A 22,035-nucleotide genomic window follows, 5' to 3' on the forward strand; every position below is an offset into this window, starting at 1 on the left:
GCTCCTAAGTGAGGAATTCCTGAGTTTCATCCCAATTCTTTTGGGTCAAATCTCCTCTTTTTGCCTCTGCGGATGGCGAAACTTTGCTTGGAGAAATTATAACTGGAAAAGATTTTAAGAAACAACTTTTTAAAAGCCATTTTGGGGCACAATTTATGTTTTAAACCTTCCCCAGCCTTGAGCACAGCAGCTGCCAACTGTGGCCAAGCACCAAAACACTGGCAGGGGACATTAATTAAGGAGGATTGGGGGATTAAAGAGGATTTTCCACCTAAAAGTGCCCTTTAAAAGGCTCTCCTAATGATGAGGACTCTGCACAAAGGATTTCGGGTCAAACCTTTCCCCTCCTGGCTCAGCCAAGCGGCAAATTTGGGGGTCCCTGCTGTGGGCAGCCCCCCCTCTCCCCCAAAAAAATCCTCCAGGATTCTTGGAAAAGTGGGATGGGGCTGGGGGTAAAGAGGGGGAAGGGGAATGTGGGGAGAGCCACAAAAAATCAGGATTGAACCCAGCCAGGAGGGGAAGAAAATGGAGGAAAAGCAAAGTTTGGGATTTCTTCTTTTTCCTTAAAAAAATGAAAGGAAAACTCAGCAGGAATTGGGGGATTTGTGGGAGAAGTTTGGGGTCACCAGGGAAGGGGGTTGGGATTGGGATTCTGGGCACTAGTCCCAGCTGGGAATGGGCACCTGGTTGAGTTTTTTTCCCCCAGAAATCCTGGGAAAAGCTGTGAAAATTGGGATTTTTCAGCCTGGAGAAGGGAAGACCTTTCAGGAGAGCTGGGAATGGATTTGGGACAAGGGACAGGACACAGGGAGTGGCTTCCCACTGGAATTTGGAGGTTTAGGTGGGATTTTGGGAAGGAATTCCCTCCCTGTGAGGGCAGGGAGGCCCTGGGATGGAATTCCCAGAGGATTCCCCATCCCTGGGATGGTGGGAGGTGAAATGGGATGAGCTTCAGGGTTCCTCCCAACCCATTCTGGGATTCCACGGAAACCCATCAGCAAAACAAGGATTTTTGGGAAAAAACCACCAAAGGAACAACCCCAACAGAGCATTGGATTTAGGACAAATCCAGATTTGTCCTTAAATTTCCTTAAAAAGAAACGAAGGACAGCACACTGAAAGATCCAAATCAGGTTTAATGAATAATTCAGCCCTAAAAACGCTGATTCCTGCGGCAGGAATCTCTCATTGGAAAAGGGAGCAAAGTGTGGATTTTATGTCACTGTCACCCAAAAATCAGGGGATTTTTCCACTGAGGAAGGATTCCCTCACCTGTGGCTGTGCCTGGCTCTCAAATCCCATGGGAAACGAGGGCTGAAATTCCAGCAGAAACCTCCCAAAAAGGGGCAAAATGCCAAAGGGCTGCGGGGGCCGAGCTGCCAGCTGGATTTTCCTCGGGATAGCAGCCGGCAGGAATGTCCAGCTCCCGGCAGGGAGGCCTTGGAATCCCAGCCTCCCACAGAACTCCCTCAAATCACTGCTGATTTGGGAAGTGGAGCACAAAAAGCAGCCAATTCCCAGATCTCAAACCCCAGGGAAGAGCCTCTGGATGCCAGACAGGTCAGAGCCACGGGAGAAAAGGAGGAAAAAGCTCATTCCAAAGATTTGGGTTCCTCTGCCTCCTTCCAGGGTGTGACAGAGGCACATTCCCAGTGGGAATTGTCCCTTTTTGAGGTCCTGAGGTGCTGCCACCACTCAAGAACAAGAAAATAAATTTATTTACCCTGAAAAAAAAATAAATTCATTTCCCCCAAAACACCCTGACAGTGCCCAGCTTCCAAAACAGGTGCAAACCACTGGAAACCTTCGGGATTTCAGCCCCTAATTCAGGAGGGAAAGCTCCAGACTCCTTCCCAAAAAGGAAGGGAAGGAACAACCCCCAGCAGGGCTCCAAAAGGCCCCAGAGCTGCCGGGTTTGTCCCTGCAGAGCCACTCACGGTCCCTCTGCTGCCAGTCTGAGGTGGCTTCAGGCCCCTCTGTGCCCCCGGGCGCCGTCAGGGTGCCCCTCGTGCCAGGGGGAGCAGCGGGGCCGTGGAGTTGGAGCTGCAGTCCAGGTAGTGGAAAGTCTCCAGAGAGCTCTGGGCGCTGTGGCCAATGTAGGAGAGCTTCACCGAGGTCCTGGCAGGACAAAGGAACAACCCAGCAGGTCGGTATTCATCACACAACTCCTCTTTTCCCAAAAGAAACCCCCCAAATTCCTGAGGGTTTTGGTGAAAAAGTGGGAATTGCAGCACCTGGAGGGAGTTGTGTGCTCTAGCCCATGTTTCACACTCCTGGGCTGGATTAAAACCTGGCCCTGAGGTGGATTTGGGGTGAATTTGGGGGAAATCCAAGCAGGATTTTCTCCCTGGAGCCCAAACCCGTGGCTGCAATTCCCTTGGGATTCAGGAACCCCAGAACAGAATCTTTGAGGTGGGAAAAGAGGCCCAAGAACCCAAAGCAGGAGCAGCACCTACCTCATGAGGATCACGATGTTGTGGACCTTCACCTTGGGCAAAGTGCAGAAAAAACTGGAAAAGATCACGGAAATCAGTCAGCAGGGGGGAAAACTTGAGGAATTTGGGTTTTTTTGGCAGCTCCTGCTGGTATTTTTCACTTTGGTGTTAACAAAACCATCTCACAGCAGCTCAAGAAAATTCCTGGCAAAGTAATTGAGCAGGAAAAGTGAGTGATTTCCAGATTAATTTCCCAAATTTTAATCAAAGTGGCTTCAACCCTCTCTGCCCCCCAGGTATCTACAAGGAGCAGTAAATCCTTACTACACATAGGACAGGGATCCACCCAGCTCTGCCTTCACGGTGAAATTCACCTGGAACAGAGCAAAAAAAACCAGATTTCAGTGCAATTTGATCACCCTTCAACCCCATTTTTGGAAGGAGTGGACAGAGCAAAAGCTGCTGTGGCCACCGGACACTGAAATCCCAAGGTGCAGCTCCCAGAACTCCCAGTCAGTACCAGTTTGTCCCTCAGGGGCTGGATGCTGGAGACGTTGGTGAGCTGCTGGCTGCCCACCACGGTGTTCATGTACTGCACCTGGCTGCTCAGGCTGCTCACTGCCACCGAGTAGAAGTTGGAATTCCTGATCCTCAGGGTGGCCTGGAGGGGACAAAAACAACCCTGACCTTGCTGGCTCATTCCCCTGCTGATTTATTTTCCCAAATCCATGGAAAATTTACCGTGATGGCCAGGAGGACAGCAGAGTTTTTCCTGTCAAACCACACCTGGACCACCTTAATGCCATCATCATCCACCAGGACTGAGTGGGGGAAGAGGAAGAAAACGCCCAGGCCAGACAGCAGCAGGCAGAGCAGCACTGAGAGCAGGACATAGAGTTTCCTGGGAAAAAAACAGGGAATTCTTCACCTCCTCTGCAAGATTCGGATCCTAAAAAACCTAAAAAATCCCACCTCATATTTGGTTTCATTGGAAGAGGCACCCAAGAGCTGCTCTCACATTTTTAACACCAGAAATGCTCAAAATCCTCCCTTTTTACACATTTGGAGTTGGGTAATGAGCAACCAAAGCAGCATTTTGGGGTTTTTTTTGCAGTTGCTCCCAAAACTCCAGCATGGGGATGGAAGGTGGGAGTGGGATCGTTGTGCCCACAGCGGAAATATTTAAAATCATGCTTTAAATCCTGTTTTTTGGGGTGAAAACAACCCCTAAATGCAGCAATAAGTGATTTAAGAGCTCCTCTCTTACGTTCTCTGAGGACGAAGCCGTTGGTCACTGTAGGGGATCAGAGCCACCAACTCGTTCACCTGCTCTGGGAGGCAAAATGGGAACAACACATTAAAAAAGTGACCTTTTTTTGCTGTTTAAAGCTGGTTTTTGGGATGTTTAGGCCCCAGAGGAGCAGCCACCTGTGGGGATGCGGCCAGTGCCTTGGCAGGTGGGACAGGTGACACTGTCCTGGCCCGTGAATTCCATGTAGGGAATCTTGGCCACGTCCTCCACGGGCTCCTGGCTGTCCGATAAATCCTCATCCTCCTCATCCTCAGCCTTCCTCTGGCTCGAGGCAGCGCTGGCAGCAGACAGGGACAGCACAGAGCCCATGGTGGCGGCTGATGGGGACAGTTCTGTCACCTGCGAGAGGTGGCAGGAGCAGCTCAGGGGAGTTAAAGGGGTTTTGGAGCCATTTCTAAGCTCCAGCGCCCCTCTCAGGGGTCCCAAACCCACCACAAAGTGTCCCCATCCCCAAGGGGCTTCCCTGGAGAAAGGGACACCTTGATGGGGTTCGTCTCCAGCCCCTCCCCTCCACTGAGAGCAGCATCTCCTCAGGCGGCCTCCACCCCAAAAAACAGGTCCCAGGCTTGTGCACAACCCCTCAGAACCACCCCCAGAGCCCCTGAGACCCCACGAGAGGAACAGGCCCCGCTATGGACCCCCCAGACCCCCACCTCAGAGACCCCCCCCCTCATCCTCAGGGACCCTCTCCCCTCAAGAAACCCCCTTGTAAGACCCCCTCCCCTCAGAAACTCCCTCCCTCAGAGACCCCATCCCTCACAGACCCCCTCCCTCACAAACCTCCCCCTTTGGAGACCCCCCCGCCCTCACGGACCCCTTGCCGCAAGGATCCCTTCCCTCAGCGCCCTCCGGCAGGGGGCGCCACGTTCCCGCCACGAGCGCGCGCCCCGGGCTCGGCACGGCCGCAGCCCCGCCCCCCGTTCCCGCGCGCAGCCGCCGTCGCCATAGCAACGGCGCCAGCCGGAGGTGGGCGTGGCCTCGCCATCGCCCCGCCCAGCGCCCCTCAGCGGCGGTGGGCGGGGTTACCTAGACCACGCCCCCTGGGCGCGCTATTGCGTCACAAGGGGTGGGCGGGGCTCGGTGAGCCACGCCCCGTCGTTCACCTAAAGCGCATGCGCCAATCCCCGGGGGCGGAGCCGGTGACCACGCCCTTCGTTTGCATGTGGTGGGCGTGGTCAGAGCTGCGCACGCGTAGAACCCACGCGTTGTTCCGGTGGGCGTGGCAGGGCGTGGCAGGGCGCGGCGTGACGCAAATCGCGCGTGCGCACAGCGGGGGCGTCCCGGCCGGAGCGCGCATGCGGGGGGGGGGGGGGGGGGTGGGACCAGTACGGAGCCCACACCCCCCAGTTTGGAGAGCCCTGTCCCAGTAGGGGTCCCCTCACAGCAGCACAGACTGGTGAGAGCCCTCCCAGTACGGAGCGGTCCCACACCAGTCTGAGGGCTCCACTCCCAGTACGGAGCGGTCCCACACCAGTCTGAGGGCTCCACTCCCAGTACGGAGCGGTCCCACACCAGTCTGAGGGCTCCACTCCCAGTAAGGAGCACTCCCACACCAGTTTGAAGGCGTCTGTCCCAGTAAGGACTAGTCCCACCCGTCTCAGTTCAGCCCAGCATCACCGCCAGGACCTCTCAATTTTTTGGGAAAAATCCCCCCCCCAGCCTTTCCTTCCTCTCCCGCTCCCGGGCCCATTTCCCTTCAATAAATTCGCTCCCGTGGGATTTTTTTCCGACGGGAAAACCGATGGAAAATTAAATTCCTCCCTCTCCCCATCATCAAAACCCAAACCATCAAAATAAAATTCACGGAAAAACATTAAACTATTTGTGAGCTCCAGAGGCACCTCCTGCCCGGCCGCGGGAGCTGTATCCCAAGGAAATTTTATGGATCATTTCTCCTCTCCTTCCCAGGAGCGAAATTCCAGGCGGGGAGGAGAATTCCCGGCTCTCTTTCCTTCCCCCGGCTCCTTCCTGCGCCTTCCCGAGGGTTGTGGCATCCCGGGAAAAGGAGCATGGAGGGGGATTGGGAAAGGGAGAATCCCTGCCAATCCCTTGGGATGAGCTCAACCCTGCAGAGAATTCCCACAGCAGGGAGAGAACCCAAAATTCCCCCGCAGCCTCCACTCGGCTCCTGTCACGTCTTGGGTTTAATCCCATTTTTTTCCCCCAGTTTTTTCTGCCCCAAATCCAGGGGAAATGGGCGGAAAGAGGGGGGGGGGGGGGGGGGGTGAAGCTCCTTTTGCAGCCGCCAGGTGGGATTGTGAAAGCATTTCCCGGGAAATCTCCGCTCCCCTGGGATGGGGGGAGCCCGAATCCGTCCTGGGAGGGGCTCCGGGATGAGAGATCACTGCTACACGCGAAATATCGGATTTGGACTTTTATTCCGCTTTTCCGTGCATCCCTCAGGGATTTCTGAGCCCTGGAACGGGATCATGGAATCGCGGAGTTTTTTGGGAGGGACTTTCGAGCTCATCCAGCCCCGTTTATCCCACACCTGCCGCTCTCCCGGGTGGCTCCAAGCCCCGTCCAGGGACAATTCCAGGGGTGAGAATGACGATCCTTAAGGTCCCTTCCCACCCCAAACCATTCCACGATGATCTGGGGAGGTCTCGTAATTCCCAATTCCTGCCGCTCCACATCCCTGAGCCCTCATCCTCCTCTCCCAGCCCCGCCGATCCCGTTTTCCAGGCTGGAGCAGCACAAAAACTGCGGCTCCGGCTCACAGCTCTCGGAATTTCCGTGCAGGAATTAAATCCTCCCGAATCCCTGCACATCCCTGGCTGTCCCAGGGATGCGGAACAGAGCCGGGATTTGGCCCCAAACCCCTTCGGATTGAGGGTGGAAGAGCAGCAGGAAATCGGGAGAAAGGCAGGGAATTCAAACCTTCATCGGCCACAAACTTTCCCCAGAGCTCGGGGGGCACAAATTCCCGGTGGGAAAGAGGTGGGAATGGTGGCAAATTCTTATGGAAAAGGTGTCACGCTGCTCTGGGCGCGGCCGGGTCAGTGGGGAAAAGCCTTGGGAGATTTTGGGACATTTTTTGGGCATGGAAAGAGCTGCGATCCCAGAAACGCCGGGATGGGGATGAGCAGCTTCCACCACTCTGCACCCTCCCGAAATCCTTCCGCGCCACGAAATTGCCTCTGATGAGCTCCCATTTCTTCCCAGACGTTGTTTTCCCCTCATCAGTCTCATTAAATCAATTTAAAGGCTATTTCGAAGCGTTTTCCCCACGCAAATCGCGGCGGCTGAACCCGGTGCCCGCGGCTGCGGGGGCTCCTCTGCACCGCGGGCTCGTTTGCTCTCGGGATTTTGGGTTTAGGGAACATCCAATAAAACCTGGGAGCAGCAGGAGCGGTTTTCTGGGAGCCTTTCTCGCTGCTCTGTTCGGTGTTGCGGGTGGCTGCGTCCCGGAGGCGGGGGGGAGGGGGGGGAGGGCGAGAAGGGGATGAGGATGGAAATTTGGAAAGTGGAAAATTGCCGAATATGCCGATTTTTTTTAGACTGGGGTGCAGCGTGCCCAGACTGGGCTGAGCTGGCTCTGCCGAAATCCCCACATTCCAAGACCCCAATAATGGGATTTTGGGTGGTCAGGGTCGGTTCTTGCTTTGTCCCAAACACCATCAGATGCTTTAGGAGCAGCCAAATCCAGGTGTCCTGCGGTTCCCCGGGCTCGGTTCAGGCTCCTGATGTGGAGGCCGGGGCTCTGTGGGGAGCAGCTGTAGTTTGCAAAGAGCCAGGAGTGCTGGGGGTGGCACTCTGGCGCTGGTGGCTTTTTTCCTGTCTCAGTACAGCACTGGGCACTCACTGGGAGCTGGATCGGCTGCCCGAACCCACTGGGCTTTCTGGAGGGGTGGCAGCCCCCGAAGCGCTGAGCTCTGGCACCCCAAGAGTCCCCTGCCCACCTGGGTGCTCCCGACTGGGCAGCGGGATCGAGTGAGCAGCGAAGAGAGGGTGGGCAGCGAAGGCCGTGCGGGCAGCAGAGAACCGGTGGGCACCGAGCGGGCAGCGGAGAACCGGGTGGGCAGCGGAGGTCCGGTGGGCACCGGGCGGGCCGGAGACCCTCGGGGGAGCCCCCGCGCTACCGGGCGCAGCCACGTGCGATTTTCCCGCCACGCCCCCGTGGGCGTGGCCACGCCCCCAGCTGCCCTTATGTGGCGCGGGTGGGCGGGGCTGAGGCGGTGCCGCGCTGGCATTGGCGGGTGGAGCCCGCGGGGGCGTGGTCTGAGCTGAGGGGGCGGGGCCGGGGGCTCCGGTTCCCGTCAAAAGGCGGCAGCGGCCGGGGCCGGGGGGGCGGCGGGGTCGGAGCGCAGGTACCGGAACACGGCGAGCACCGGGATACCGGGCTGGGGACAGCGGGACCAGGTCAACACCCTCTTAGTGCTCGCCGGGGCTCTGGCGCTCCTTGGGATACAGGGGGTGCCCGCTGCGGCAAACCGGGGACGGCCGTTCCCGTGGGCACCGGGGGGTGCGGGGGCCGTGGGGTACCGTGGGGGTGGAGGGACGCGGGCACGGGGTACTCCCAGGATGTCCCCGCCGGCAGGAGGGGCACGGGGAGGAGGGCGTGGAGGCTCCCCGGTGCTGCCGGTGCTTCCTGGTTTGGGCTCGCGGTTTTCCCGTTCTGGTTTGGGTTTTTTTCCCGTGTGAGTTTGAACCCCCCGGTGCCCTGGGAGCGCTTGGGGGTCCCCGGTGAGACCCCCTCACCTCCGTGTCCCCCCTCAGCTGGAGGCTCTTGGGGCTTTCCCTGCGAAAATTAGGATCCCCCTTAGGGTTGGGGGTGTCCCGGTCCCTCTCAGCCTCTCTGGGGGTGGCTCCTGGTTTTGGGGTGGTCATGGACTACCCAGTCTCAGCCCTGACTACCCCCAGAAATGTGAGTTCACCCCGGAGTTTTGGGGTGCTCCGGGGCGTCCCCACATCCCGGAAAGGCACCGCTGTCCCTCCCCGCTCTCTGGGCTTCCCCCTTTCTGGGGGGGACTTCGAAACCGGAGAATTTCTGGGGGCTTTGGGGGTGTTCATGAGATTTTAGGCTCTCTTGTAATGTTATTTTGGGGTTCCTGGGTGCTGTCGGGGGTATTGATGTGATTTTAGGGTTTCCTGGAAGGTGATTTTAGGGTTTCTGTCTGCTCTCTTGATTCAGCGTCCGATTCAAACCCACGTTCAAGGTCCCAAAGCGGGGTTTTTTGGGGGCTGAGCCCCCGGCACGGCATTAATCCCCCTCCTTTTTAATTCCTCAGAGCCTTCCTATATTTTGGAGCGATCCCGAGCCGTGCCAGGACCAGGAAAATAAAGGTACGGGGGGGGTTTTCTGCACCACAATTGGGGGATCCTCCCCATGGCACTCTAAACGTTTTTGGGGTGGTTTGGGGCCAGCAGAGGCGGCTGAGCCGCTCCTTCCTCTCGTTTTCAAGGCTGGAGCTTTGAGAAAAGTTGGGGGTTTTTTTTTTCTCGGAAAGAGGTTTTCGGGAGAAGCGACGTTTTTGCGGCGTCTCCTCCTCCCCCGGAGCAGCCCGTGACTCATCTTCCTCCGGCTCGGGGAAGGAGCCGCGGCCGCGGCGGGACACGCGGGGGGAGCGAAAATCCCGGGAGACTGGGATTAAATCCGGGGAAGTTTGGGTTAAACCCAGGGGTGAGGGCAGCAAAAATCCACGGAAATTCGGGTTAAACCCAGGGGTGAGGGCAGCAAAAATCCACGGAAATTAAGATTAAAGCCGGGGTGAGGGGAGAAAAATCCAGGGAAATTAAGATTAAACCAAGGTGTGAATGGAGCAAAACTCCAGGGAAATGAGGGGAGCCAAAATCGAGGGAAATTGGGGTTAAACCAATTCGCGAGGGCATCAAAAATCCAGGGAACTGAAGATTGAAACCAAGGGGACCAAAAATGGCATAAATGAAGTTAAATAAAGTTTAAAAAGCCCCGGGATCGGGCTGGATCTGGTGGAAACGGGGTGAAATAAAGGGGGGAAAATGCCAGGGTGAGGTTGGGTTCTCTCTGGAATCCTGGAGCAAGGAAAGTCTGGGATATGACGACGACGATGATGATGATGGGAGATGTCTGCCCCAGATCTCCAGGGCGTGACCAGATCAGGGCTGAGATGTCCCAGCAATAACAAAAATCCCCAAAATCAGAATTTTCCCGCGCTGGAAATACCCCTGGGGTCGTTGCTGGGGGTTGTTTCCCTGAATCCTGCTGTGTTTAGGGAGAAATAAATGGAATAAATAGAAAATCCAGGGGGTTTTTTTTTCCCATTTAATGGCTAACCCTGCTCCAGGAATAATTTTTAACCTCCTGTGGCCGAGCCAAAGCAGAGCCAGCCTGGCCCAAGCTCTCGGAGGGGAAATTCTGGAATTGTCAGGCATTGGGACAGGGAAAATCCCAGTTCAAGATGGGCTGGGGTGGAAATAGGAACCTAAAAAGGAGAGAAATGGGAAGGGGAACGGTTCTGGGAATTAAAAATAAAAATAAATCAGGGAGATGATGGGGAAAGCGAGGGGAGCAAAAATCCAGGGAAACCAGGGCAGCAAAAATCCAGGGAAATGACGATTGAACCGAGGTGAGAATGGAACAAAAATCCCGGGAAAGGCCGAGGAAGGTCCAGGGCTCTCCGAGGCTCTGAAACGGGGGGAGCTGATGGGGACGGCGCCTCCTCCTCCTCCTCGTGCCAGGGCCTGGGGTGGCACTGCCCGGATGTCCCCGGTGCCACCCCCGGTGCCACTTCATCTCCAGCCGCTGCTGATTCAGCTCCTCCTCGGGCCCATTTCTCTTATCTCGGCTCTTATCAGCTCAACCCTCGCCCTTTTCTGCCGCTAATAAATGGGAAAAGGGTGGAAAACAATACCTGGAATCTTTATCCGGGCATCCAAAGGCGTTTCCTCGTTCCCGGGAATCCCAGGGAGCTGCTCCAGGTTCTCCTGGGCAGTGGAACAGCAACGCTGGGGAGGGATTCTCCTTTCCTGGAGCGATTCCTGAGCGGTTTTGTAACTCCCAGAGAGTTTTGCTGGAGGCAAGTGGGCTGGAAAAGGAGATTTTTGGCACATGAGGCCTTCCTGATTTTTCTCTGGAAAAGTTTGAGCCGTTTCCTGAGGGTTTTCCCACCTTCTCCATGCCCCAGGCGTGGCTGCTGCTCCAATTTCCCAATTCCAGGCTGCAACAGCTCCGGCTGCTTCATCATTCCCACTCGTCCTCCTCTTTCCTTGGGCAAGATGAGGCTCTGGGGAACGAGAATTCCCTTTTTCACCTGGCATATCCCAGGTACAGGGAACGGACAGAGATTTGGGGGTCTCCCGAAGTGAAAATTCCCTTTTCCCTCAGGCACATCCCAGGGAAGGGACAGGAATCTGGGCGTCCAGGCACATCCTGGTTCCACCTTTATCCGGGGAAAACACAGGATTTTGGGGTCTCTAAAGGCTCCCAGCTGTAAGGAGGAGAAGCTGCAGTGAGAATTCCCTTTTCCTCCAGGCACATCCCAGGGGAGGGACAGGAATTTGGGGTCTCCTGTCCCTGCTGCCCCAGAGAGCTCCCTAAAAACGACCCCTCCTCCCAAAAAATCCCTCCCAGCTCCATAAATCCCCTGCTCCAGAGTCTGACAAGGCCCAGCTCTATTGTAAGACCAGGATGTGTCCCCTGGCTCACCTGGGAGGGGACAGCAAATCCCAGATTTCCTGGGAATCGCCACAGCTGGGAACCACTTGTGTCCCTCCACACCTTCCCGGGGCTCTTCTGGGGCTGTTTCCAGCACAAAAAGAGATTTTATTCCACAGCACGGGGCTGGTGCTGCCCTTCCACTTCTGCTTTGGGAATTTTTCCATACGGAGAGCCCTTCCCAGCACAGTTTTCCTGGAATTTTGCTTTTTCCCCCCATTTTCTCCTGGCCTTGTGGTGCAATTCCTGTGTCTGGAGGAGTCCTGAGCTCCACAGTCCGTTCCTGAGGGGCTGGGACACTCCAAGAATTCCATGGGAAAAACCTGGATTTGTGTCCTGCTGCTGCCCAGGGTGGCCCCTGCCCTACCCAAAAATTGGGATTTTGGGGCTGTTTCATTCGTGGGAAATTCCCACTCCCAGAAACTCTTCCTGCTGCTCCCCAGGGGTGACAATTCCAACCAGGAGAGTTGGGGACAAAATGTCTGGGAATGGCTATGTCCCAAAGCTGGCAGGGAAAAGGCTGAGGTGGGATCTGATTCCCAAATCCAAGGGGGATTTGAGATCCTTGAAGGAGGGGGAGCAGGTCCAGGGCAGAGCTTTGCTCACAGCACAAACAAATGTCATTTTAGGGTCCTTTTCCAGCACAAAAAAATGTCATTTTAGGGTCTTTTTGCAGCCCAGGAACAGCTGGGAAGAGCAATTCCCACTGCAGCTGGACTGGGAATGCTGCAGCTCCTCTCAGGAAGGGGAAAAGTGGAATTCCCTCTCAATTTCTGAGCAACTCCAGCAGCAGGAAAATTGCCAGGGAAGGAGCAGGGCAGGGCCTGGCCCTGTCACGTGCTGGGATCAGTTGGAATTTTCTTCCTGGCTTGTCCAGACAGGTGGGAAAAGCCAGGATTTGGGATCCAGCTCGTCCTTGTCCCCTTCTCCCTCTTCCCGCTGCTCCTTTCTCCGCATGGGTATTTCCCCACCTTCATGGATTAAATAATCCATTAATTAGCAATTGAAGCAGCTGGAAAAGTCGGAAGTGGAGCAGGTGCAGGGAATTCGGTGCTTTAGGAGTTCTGGGCCTCTGGAAAGAGAGGATTTGAGGTGGATTTTGGGTGGATTTTGGACGAATTTTGGACGTCCCACACCAAAAATCCCCCTCAGCCAAATCCATGGGGTTTCTCCTGCTGGGAATGGGGTTGGGTATTGGCCTTTACCCACTGGGAAAGTTGGGAAATGAGTTTCCTGTGGGGCAGGGCCCGATCCCACGTGGGATCCCAAGGCCGCGGGTTCCTGACTCTTCTTTGCAGGAAGGAGCTGGAATCCTGGAAAATTCCAACTTGGGATCGTCCAGTCCCACTCCTGGCCCTGCACTGGACGCAAAAATCCCAAATATTCAAGAGCATTTTCCAAAAATTCCTTGGGCTCTGGCAGCCTCAGGGCCGTGCCCTTTCCCTGGGAAGATTTTTCCAGTGCTTGACCACCCTCTGGATGATGAATTTTCCCTAATATCCACCCTAAACCTCCCCTGGCCATTCCTAGGGTTCCTGTACCAGGAAGATCAGACAATCTTTGCTCCAATCCAGGGAATTAAGGCTGGAATTCCCCAAATTCCAGCTCCTCTCCCCAGTCCCTGTTTTTGGGGCAGATTTCAGGAGCATTTTGCTGGAATTTTCCCTCCCTCTGGAGCAAAAAAAAAAAAAAGCCCAAGGGAGGCTGGAAATTATAAAAAAAAAGAATCCCGGATGAAAATTCCTGGGAATTGCATTTTACCAGGGTGGTTTTCTCTCTCTGGAGGGTGACGGAGCCAGAACCTGTTTGGGAATATTTCGAAATCAGGGAGAAGCTCTGGAGGAGTTTTGGAATTTGCCACAAGCAGGAGCAGCTTCTCCCTGACAGCCTTCCCTGGATTTTCCCACTTAAAAGGAGCAGTGGGATGCATTTGGGACACAGGGAATGTCACTCCGAGGGTTTAACCTGGAACATTCCCACATTTTTATGGGACCAGAAGTGCCAGCTCCAGGGGGAACCTGTGAAAGTGGAGTATTCCCAATTTTTTATGGGATACAGAGAAAACTGGGATCTATGGATCCCAAATTCCTCATCCCAGAGTTCCCTCCCGTGTCAGGGCCAGGAGCTCCGGAGTTGCCGGGCTCGTTTTTCCCAGCTGGAATTCCCGGGGCGTTGCATCTGCCCCTGCTCTTTGCTCCGATTCCGTTGGGAAACTTTCACCCCTTCCCCGTCCCGGTTTTCCTCGGGATTTTGTTTATCTGGAACGTCCTCATGGAGCAGCTCCTGTGGGATTTCGGGAGTTCTTTGTTTGGGATCGGTTTTGGGAGAGGATTCCATGGGACCTTCACAAAATACGGGAAGGGATCCCCAGGGATCTTTCAGCCCACCCCCACCCCCAAGGCCCGGCTGGGAAAATCCAAATGAAAGCAAAATTCTGAAGGAATTAAAGGAATGAAGGTGAAACTCCAGGCTTTTGTTGGGAATGGCGGGAGAGGAGAGCTGGGAATGCTGTCCCAGGGAATTCCAGGGAAAGCCCCAAAATCTGGCTCTTGACCCAAAATCTCCCTCAGGAATCCCAAAACTCCCTCTCAAAATCCCCCTCAGGAATCCCTGGAAAACAGTCCCAAAGCAGAGGATATTATTGAATTGGGATTTAACGGGATTTGAACGGATTTAAAGGATTCCAGCGCTTGCTGCCGCTGGAATTTGGGAACGGATGGATTTGGAATGGAAAAAAGGCAAATTCCTTGCCAGAGGCACCGGGAATTTTTAAGGAGCCTCGGGGTTGTTTTGCCTCATTAGTGAGGCGTTAATTGAGCCTCTCCCAGAGCTTTCCCGGCATTCCAGAATCCCAAAAACTGGATTTTTTTGGGAGGTTTTAATGCCCAGAGCCAATGAGAATAAAAATTCCTTGCCCAAATCAGTGGGAATCCAAGGAAAAATCCTAAATTTTGGAAATAATTTTAGGAATAAACACCTGGTTTTGCCCCAAATCAGAGGGAATTAAAAGAAAAATCCCGAATTTTCATGACAAATCCCAGCTTTTTCCCCCTCCCAGCCATGGATCCGGGCACTTCCAGCACCTCCCTGCCCGATCCCGCCGGAGACTCCGAGCGGAACATTCCCAGGATCTGCGGGGTCTGCGGGGACAGAGCCACCGGCTTCCACTTCAACGCCATGACCTGCGAGGGCTGCAAGGGCTTCTTCAGGTGGGCCTGGATCCTCAGGAATGTCCCCATCCCAGAAAAAACTTGGGATTCCCAATGGGAATCCAATGGGATCCCGGAACAGGCCTGGAATTCCAGGCGGTTCTGCCTTCCCAGGGTTTAAGGGGGGGAAATGTTTTGGTTTTTTTGGTGGTTTTGGAACCTTGGGATGGGTTTTTCCCTGTTTTTCCAGGGTTTTCCATGGAGCTGGGAGCCTTGCAGAGCTCCAGGGAAAGGGGGGAGTGTGGGAAAACTCTGGCGTCACAAATTGGGGTTTTTCCCGAGCCAAAAAGTCGTAAAATCTCCTCAAAAACTCTGGGATTGGGGGATGTGGATGGGCAGGGGATCCCCTGGAGCGGCTCTTCCCAAAATCCGGTGTTTCCAGGGAATTCTGCTGACCCCCCTTGGGAATTCCGTCCCTTGGGAATCCTGCCCCATTCCCACTTTCACCTGGAGCCCTCCCAACCTCCCAACCCAATTCCCACATTCCAGGCCGGGAATGAGGCCTGGAATCCACTATTTTTAGCCTCTGGGATCCCAAATCCTCCTGGGAATGGGCGACTTGGGAAGGTTTTCATGGAATTCCAGCCAAGCCCGGCTCCAGTGTCACCCTGGGAGCCTCTGGAGCCACCCAAGCTGCAATTTTCATTCCCAACCTGGAATTTTGGCCTGCCCTGAGCCCCCGGAGTGTTTTTCCCTGCTCCAAGGCCCCGTTGTTTGCACATTCCCAGCCTTTCCCTGGGTTTTTTTGGGAAACAAGGAGCTTTTTGTGCACCAAAATTGTGAATTTTGGGGTGTCCATGGCTGAATTCCGAGTGCTGGGATTGTTTGTCCCCATTGGGGACAGCAAAATTCCAAAGGTTTTGGAGGAATGGGGGAAAACAGGACCCTGCCATCCATTTTTCCAGGATGAATTCCCAAAAATCCCAAATTCCTGGCAAGTAAGGGCAGAGTGAAGCTGCTTTGTTGATATCTCTGTTCCTAAAACCAGCTTTTGATTCCTGGGGCTGCAGCCTGAGGAAATATTGGGGATTTTTATCCATATTGGAGATTTTTTTTTTTTACCCATATTTTTAGCCACAGCTTCCCTGGGAATTCCATTCCAGGGCCTCACAGGGAGGAATTCCTTCCCAAAATCCCACCAACCCCTTTAGCCTTGGAATATTCTGGCTCAGACCCTTTTCCTTTGGACGAGTCTGGCTCTGACCCTTTACCCTTGGCCAGCTTTGTCCCGAGGCTCGGCGTTCCCGTTCCGGCTGTGGTTTTGCTGCAGCTCAGGGCTGTCATTTCAGGCTCCTTCCTCTCATGTCCTGCAGCGAGAATTCCTCTCCCTGCACACCCAAAATGTGCTCAGGCCAGTTCTGCCAGCAAAGCCGGGCTTAGGGCAGCTCAGTTTAAACCACACGGCCCCAGCTCGGGTTTATTTGCTGCCGGGGGGGGTTTCTCTGCAATCCTTCCACCCTTCCACCCTCCTGGCCTTAAAAATCCCTCACCCTAAACCCTTTTGGTTTAGACCCAAAAATCTGCTTAAACCCAGCAGGTTGGGCTGGGCTTAGAGCGGCCTGGTTGAGTGGAAGGAGCTCAAGCCGGGTTTAAGGTCATTTTCTCCCAAATCATTTTAGGATTAACCCGTGGCTGAACCCCTCGGATGTTTCCCTGGGGGAAATTTCCTTTTTCCAGCAGTGCCTGCAGCTCCCAACTCAGCTGATGTTTGCAGTGTCAGCCAAACCAGTGGGAATTCAGTCCAAAAAGGTGGGGTTTTCCCCTTTTCCTGCTTATTCCAGGAGAAGCATGAAGAGGAAGGCCATGTTCACCTGTCCCTTCAGCGGGGACTGCCACATCACCAAGGACAACCGGCGGCACTGCCAGGCCTGCCGGCTCAAGCGCTGCGTGGACATCGGGATGATGAAGGAATGTGAGTGTCCAGCTCCCGGGAATGACCCCTGGGAATGCTCCAGGGGCCGTGTCCGGTCCCTTTTCCGTGTGCCTGGTGCCAGGGCTGGGATTTGGAACATCCCAGGGGGATGCAAAGGGCAGGGGAAGCAGCGGGTAATGATTGAGAGGAGCTGGTTTAATGATTCCTTCCCACTCTGGACTTGTTTTTCTCATGGATTTTCCTGGGGTTTTTGTGAAAATCAGCTCCGTGGCTCCCAGCAGCTCTGAAAATCCTCTTTTCCAGTATTTTCCATGCTCTACAGGGAGAGCTGGAGGAGCTTCCCCATCCCCGTGGAGCCAGGTTGGGTTTTCCTCCTCTCCCTCTGGGATTTTTTTTTTCCGAGCCTTTTTTCCATGTGGGATAAAGCTGGGACTTAAGTCAACAGCAGAGGGAATTAAAGCAGTTTTTAAGCCCAGTCCAAACACACAAATGTGGCCCAAATGTTTGTTTTCTCCAGGTGTATTTAGAGATAAGTGGCTTTTAAAAATAAATGTGTTTGAGGTGTGCAAGGCCTCCTGGAGAGCTCCAACCAAACATTTTCTGCTGGGAGATTGTGGCCAGGGTGTCCATGGAGCTGGAAACTTGGGATGTGGAAGCAAGGCCCTTTCCCTGATGTGCTGCACAGGGAGCAAACAGAGCCTGATGTCACCCCGGGGCTTCCGTAAAATCAAAATTTGGAGGTGTTTGTGGGAAAAAAATGCTCAAATTTTCAACGATCCTGATGGAAATCCCTGGATTTTATTCTTTGGGATTGGCAGCTTGGTGAGGGCAGAAAAGGCCACACCCCACACTGGCTGTCCCCAGATTTTGGGGGCTGTCCCTGTTTTTTGGGGAGCCCCTAATGAGGGAAATGCTTTAATTTGCACCAGCAGCCAATTAATTACCCAGGAAAGGCTGGGAAGTTCCTGGGCAGCAATTCCAGGGGGTTTTCTCCAGGTTTTCTCCATGTTTTCCCCACAGGAGTTAACATGTAAACAGCCCCGTTAGCAACTCCTGCCTGGATTAACCAAAACTGACCCAGAGAGGCTAAAAATAGCTAAAAATGGACTTTGCCACCGGAAAAATGAGGGAGAACCAGGGGTTGGGGTTATTTTTAGGTGGAAAAAGGGAATCTGGGAGGTTTTGAGGCCCTGTTTTCCACAAGGTGTTGGGATCCAGGGCCAGTTTGGGATTCAGGTCTGGGAGTGTGGGATGGGCACGAGGAGGAGGAAGATGAGCAGGGCAGACCCTCGTGCCGGGGGTGATTTGGGCTCTGGCAGCCACGGAGCTGCCAGTGGGGGAGGTGGGAGTGAGTTTTCAGCCCCAACCAGACCTTCAGAGCTCTGCCAGGCCCCTCTGAGATTGTGCAAGGCTGGAAAATGGAGAATGGAAAATGGAAAATCGCCCTTGGCCAAAGGAACAGGGGAGGCCGAGGGCTCCTCACCTTGAGCTCCTCCTGCTGACCTCTCGCCCTAAATTCCACCTTGACTCTCCCAGAATCCAATCTCTGCACCCAAGGAATTTAAAAACAACCCTGGGAGGGGGGGGGAGGATCTCCAATCCCTGGAGAAAAGGCTGAGGAAGGGAATTCCTGCTTTTGGGGGGATCTGTCCCACCTGGTGCTCTCGGGAATTGTGATCCCCAGAGATTTGTGCAGCTCCCTGGTTGCAAAAAAATAGCTTTTTCTTCTCTTCCAGCCCCTCTAAGGCTACTTAGGGCTTGGAGTTCTTGATAAAAAAAGTGACTATTTGAGCCCAAATTGCCCCTGGCTGCTCCTTTTCCCTAAATAAACAGGCCCAGCCTTGCGTGGAGCCCGACCTTTGGCCGCTGCCGAGCGCTGCCACCCCAATAAAAGTCATAAATCCCCAACCCTGCGGGCGGGGGGGGCTCAGCTGTGCCTTGACCTTAAAAATCAGATTAAAAGTGCCCTGAAGCAGTGCTGGACACCCCTGGGTGGCAGCTGGGAGCCGAGAGGAGCTGGAGCTGGGTGAACCTGGCGGCCCTGAGGGTTTCAGAATTGGGATTTGGGAGCACAGAGCAAACAGGGAGGGAGCAGAGCGGGCACGGGGCATGGCTGGCATGGCCTTAGTGCCCCCAAATTCTTCCCTAAAAGCACCAGAAACCTCCTGGGCACAGCAGGAAACCGGGGCCAAGGGGTTGCAGGTGGAAAAAGCGATTTTTCAGGTGCTGGGCATGGCACCCAGGGGTCATTTCAATCCCTAATTCCTCCCCTTTTCCTTTTCCCAGTCATCCTGACGGACGAGGAGGTGCAGAGGAAGCGGGAGATGATCCTGAAGAGGAAGGAGGAGGAAGCGCTCAGGGAAAGCCTCAAACCCAAACTCTCGGAGGAGCAGCAAAAAGTCATCGATGTCCTGCTCGAGGCCCATCGCAAAACCTACGACCCCACCTATGCTGACTTCACCAAATTCCGGGTACAACCCCAAAAAATCCCTTTTATCCCTCAAATTCCCCCTGCAAAACCCCCAAATCCCTCTGCCGGCCAGGCTCCTCAGGGAGTTTTCTCTGTCTTCTCCAGCCCCCCGTGAGGAGCCAGCCCAGCAGCAGAGGGGCCGCAAAATCCTCGTCCCTCCTCACCCAGGACCTGTCGTCCGAGGATTCCTCGGATCTCTTCAGCTCTGAGGCCTTCAGCACATTCCCAGGTGTGCCTCGGCTCCTCCCGGCCCTAAAACAGGATTGGGAGCGTGGGGAAGGACCCCAGGGCTCCGTTTGGGCTGGAGGTGACGCCTCAAACCACCCCAAACCCCAAATTCTGGGGCTGGCCAGAGCCCAGATTAACCCCACCACCAGAGCCCTGTTTCTCCTCCTCCTCTTCATCCCCATCCCCAGGCCTGAATCCCAAACTGGCCCTGGATCCCATTGGAAAACAGGGCCTCAAAACCTTCCCAGTTCCCTTCTCTCACCCCTCCAGAGGAGACAGGGACAGAATTGCAGCAGTTTCACCCGAATTTGCCATCCCAGACCTTTTTATTACTCCCTGTGGGGGCTCATCCAGGTGCAAACCGCCCTGGGGTCCCCTCAGAGCATTTCCCTCTGCACAGATTCCGTGGAGCCGCCGCCGTTTTCCAGCCTGGTGCTGTCGGAGGAGCAGGACGAGAGCTCCTCCATGAACCTGGAGTTCTCGCAGCTCTCCATGCTCCCACACCTGGCTGACCTGGTCAGCTACAGCATCCAGAAGGTGATCGGCTTTGCCAAGATGATCCCAGGATTCAGGTGAGGCCTTGGATCCCAAATCCAGCATCTCCCACTCCCAGGAATCCCATCCTGCCCTTCACAGCCTTCCCTGTTTCCTCTTCCCAGGTGTCCCTTGGCTCTGTTCCCTTCCCAGCTCCATTTTCTGTCTCTTCCCCCTTCCTGGGGTTCTCCTCTTTTCCCAAAACCTTGGAAAATGCACCCAAATTCCATCAGGGAAACACCTGGAGCTGCTGCAGCACTCGAGGGGTTCGTGAGGGGCCTCAGGCCCTGTTCACTCCAGATTTGGGGCAAAAACCCACCTGAAAAAAAAACCTGGAATGGGAATTTCTGGGGAGGGAGCCCCAGCTGAGGGCCCGGTGACCACCCTGGGGGGTGGCAGCTCCTCCTGGCCCTGTCCCACATCCCCTCTGTCCCCTGAGCATCCTGATCCCCTCCTGGGGGAAATTCCTCTTGCAGGGACCTGTCGGCCGAGGACCAGATCATTCTGCTCAAGTGCAGCGCCATCGAGGTGATCATGCTGCGCTCCAACCAGTCCTTCACCCTCGAGGACATGTCCTGGACCTGCGGCAGCAGCGACTTCAAGTACAGGGTCAGCGATGTCACTCAAGGTAAGGGAATCCCAGCCCCAAATCCAGAAATTCCGTGGGTTTTCCCACTGTTGTGGCTTCCCTCTGTGCCCGGTTTTGTGCTGGGAAAGGGAGTGGGTTCTGCCCCGAGTTTGGGGGGCTTGGGGGCAATAAGTGGTCCTTCAATGTCTCCAGTGCCACCTCAGTATCTCAGAAAAATCCTCTTCCAGAGGAATAAAGCCTCTCCCACAGGAAAAATCCCCTCCCAGAGGAAAAGATCCTTTTCCAGAGCCTTCTAAGGTTCTGTTCTCTCCACAGCTGGGCACAGCATGGAACTGCTGGAGCCGCTGGTGAAATTCCAGGTGGGGCTGAAGAAGCTGAACCTGCATGAGGAGGAGCACGTGCTGCTCATGGCCATCTGTATCCTGTCCCCAGGTAGGGACAAACCCACCTTGAACCCTAAAAACCCACAGAAGCGAGGGAAGAAACCGTGAGCCCTGAAATCCCACAAAAGGGAGGGGAAAAAACCCCAAGCACGGCTGGCCCTAAAAAGGGACAAAAAGGGAGGGATTAGGAGAAAAGGGAGTGGATCACCCCAAGCCCTAAAAAGCCCCAAAAGCAGGGGATCCCCTCAGCGCCGTCTCTTCCCCAGACCGGCCGGGCGTGCGGGAGCCGGCGCGGGTGGAGGCCCTGCAGGAGCGGCTCTCGGAGGTGCTGCAGAGCTACATCCGCGCCCGGCACGCCGCGCCCGGGAGCCGCCTGCTCTACGCCAAGATGATCCAGAAGCTCGCGGACCTGCGCAGCCTCAACGAGGAGCACTCGCGGCAGTACCGCTGCCTCTCCTTCCAGCCCGAGCACAGCATGCAGCTCACGCCGCTGGTGCTCGAGGTGTTCGGCAACGAGATCTCCTGACGGCCTGGGAAAGGGGAAAATCCGCCCTGCGTGCCTCGGGAAAAAGGGAGAAGCCAGCCTTGGTTGTGGCAGGACGAGGAGGGGACTGAGCCCGAGCAGGGGTTGGGTTTTGGCATCGCTGCTCGGGTTCTTCCCCTTCCAGGAGCAGCTTCCCCGCTTCCCCGTGAACTGGTTGATCTCTCCGTGGATGTTTTGGGGCCAGGCTGCCTCAACTCCCTTCTTTCTTCGAACGCTGGGAAGGGGAAGCAGCACGAGATGAACTCAGGGCGCTGCTGTGGGTGCCGTGTTCTGCTCCCCCTGAATCGCCACAGGGCCCGTGGGCTTGGACACCCCAAATCCCAGCCAGGAGCTGCCACGGACAGTGTCCCCACAGCTCCAACACGTCCCGGGTGCTGCTGCTGCTGGACTGGGATGAGCCAGAGGCAGCCGAGAAAGCCCCAAGAGGGGAAATTTTGTCCTCGAACCTCAAAGGGAAGAGCAGGACAAACTTTGTTTGCATTCCCTGGGAATTAGGGAGCAGGGGGATCTCCAGGAGCCACCCCGACTTTGGAGCTGGACCCCTCTGAGGGATGGGGTGATGACCCCTGGGCTGGGGCAGGGACCCCAATTCCAGCTTGGCTTCCTCCTCCTGCCGTGTTCTGGAGGCAGCTCCAGGCCCCAGTCCCCACCCAGAGAAAACCCTGGGAAGGGGGATTTGAGAGCTGGGGGGCTCCGGACCCCCGGGAAGAACCGTCACAAACCCCGCGGGCCCTCATCAGTGTCCAGAAGGTCCCTGGCTCTGGCTAATAAACTCCTGCTTGGGCAAATCAACTCAGCCGCAGGCTCCTGTGTCCGTCCGTC

At 55.4% G+C, this 22,035-nt stretch overlaps 2 protein-coding genes across 3 annotated transcripts; one reads left to right on the top strand and one right to left on the bottom strand.

The window, feature by feature from the left end:
* Positions 1–1,116: 1,116 nt before the first annotated feature.
* TMEM106C (transmembrane protein 106C) lies at positions 1,117–4,660 on the bottom strand. Of its 2 annotated transcripts, none has more exons than XM_048328451.1 (8): positions 4,562–4,660; positions 3,864–4,086; positions 3,703–3,766; positions 3,177–3,336; positions 2,956–3,096; positions 2,760–2,809; positions 2,457–2,510; positions 1,117–2,118 (listed from the first exon to the last, which is right to left on the bottom strand). In XM_048328451.1, the coding sequence occupies exons 2-8, from the start codon at positions 4,054–4,056 to the stop codon at positions 1,995–1,997; spliced, it is 786 nt and encodes a 261-aa protein (XP_048184408.1). In that variant the 5' UTR covers positions 4,057–4,086; positions 4,562–4,660; the 3' UTR covers positions 1,117–1,994. The 2 variants fall into 2 exon arrangements, with proteins under 2 accessions (XP_048184408.1, XP_048184409.1); XM_048328452.1 differs by having other exon boundaries at positions 4,528–4,660.
* A 3,369-nt stretch (positions 4,661–8,029) lies between these two features.
* Positions 8,030–22,009, top strand: VDR (vitamin D receptor). Its single transcript, XM_048328446.1, has 10 exons — positions 8,030–8,109; positions 8,979–9,033; positions 14,442–14,592; positions 16,374–16,504; positions 18,752–18,936; positions 19,041–19,164; positions 19,564–19,735; positions 20,174–20,325; positions 20,602–20,718; positions 20,936–22,009. The coding sequence occupies exons 3-10, from the start codon at positions 14,444–14,446 to the stop codon at positions 21,193–21,195; spliced, it is 1,290 nt and encodes a 429-aa protein (XP_048184403.1). The 5' UTR covers positions 8,030–8,109; positions 8,979–9,033; positions 14,442–14,443; the 3' UTR covers positions 21,196–22,009.
* The last annotated feature ends 26 nt before the right edge of the window (positions 22,010–22,035 follow it).

This window comes from Corvus hawaiiensis, chromosome 24 (genome assembly GCF_020740725.1).
Source record: "Corvus hawaiiensis isolate bCorHaw1 chromosome 24, bCorHaw1.pri.cur, whole genome shotgun sequence".
Lineage (NCBI taxonomy): Eukaryota > Metazoa > Chordata > Aves > Passeriformes > Corvidae > Corvus > Corvus hawaiiensis.

What these genes read in the sequence shown, in the direction of transcription:
- VDR (XM_048328446.1), top strand. Translation starts at nt 14,444, where the DNA reads ATGGATCCGGGCACTTCCAGCACCTCCCTGCCCGATCCCGCCGGAGAC. An exon ending in CATCGGGATGATGAAGGAAT is followed by an intron (nt 16,505 to 18,751) that starts GTGAGTGTCCAG and finishes TCCTTTTCCCAG; the next exon opens with TCATCCTGACGGACGAGGAG. An exon ending in CATCTGTATCCTGTCCCCAG is followed by an intron (nt 20,719 to 20,935) that starts GTAGGGACAAAC and finishes TCTCTTCCCCAG; the next exon opens with ACCGGCCGGGCGTGCGGGAG.
- TMEM106C (XM_048328451.1), bottom strand. Translation starts at nt 4,056, where the DNA reads ATGGGCTCTGTGCTGTCCCTGTCTGCTGCCAGCGCTGCCTCGAGCCAG. An exon ending in GGATCCCTGTCCTATGTGTA is followed by an intron (nt 2,511 to 2,759) that starts GTAAGGATTTAC and finishes GATCTTTTCCAG; the next exon opens with TTTTTTCTGCACTTTGCCCA. An exon ending in AACATCGTGATCCTCATGAG is followed by an intron (nt 2,119 to 2,456) that starts GTAGGTGCTGCT and finishes TTGTCCTGCCAG; the next exon opens with GACCTCGGTGAAGCTCTCCT.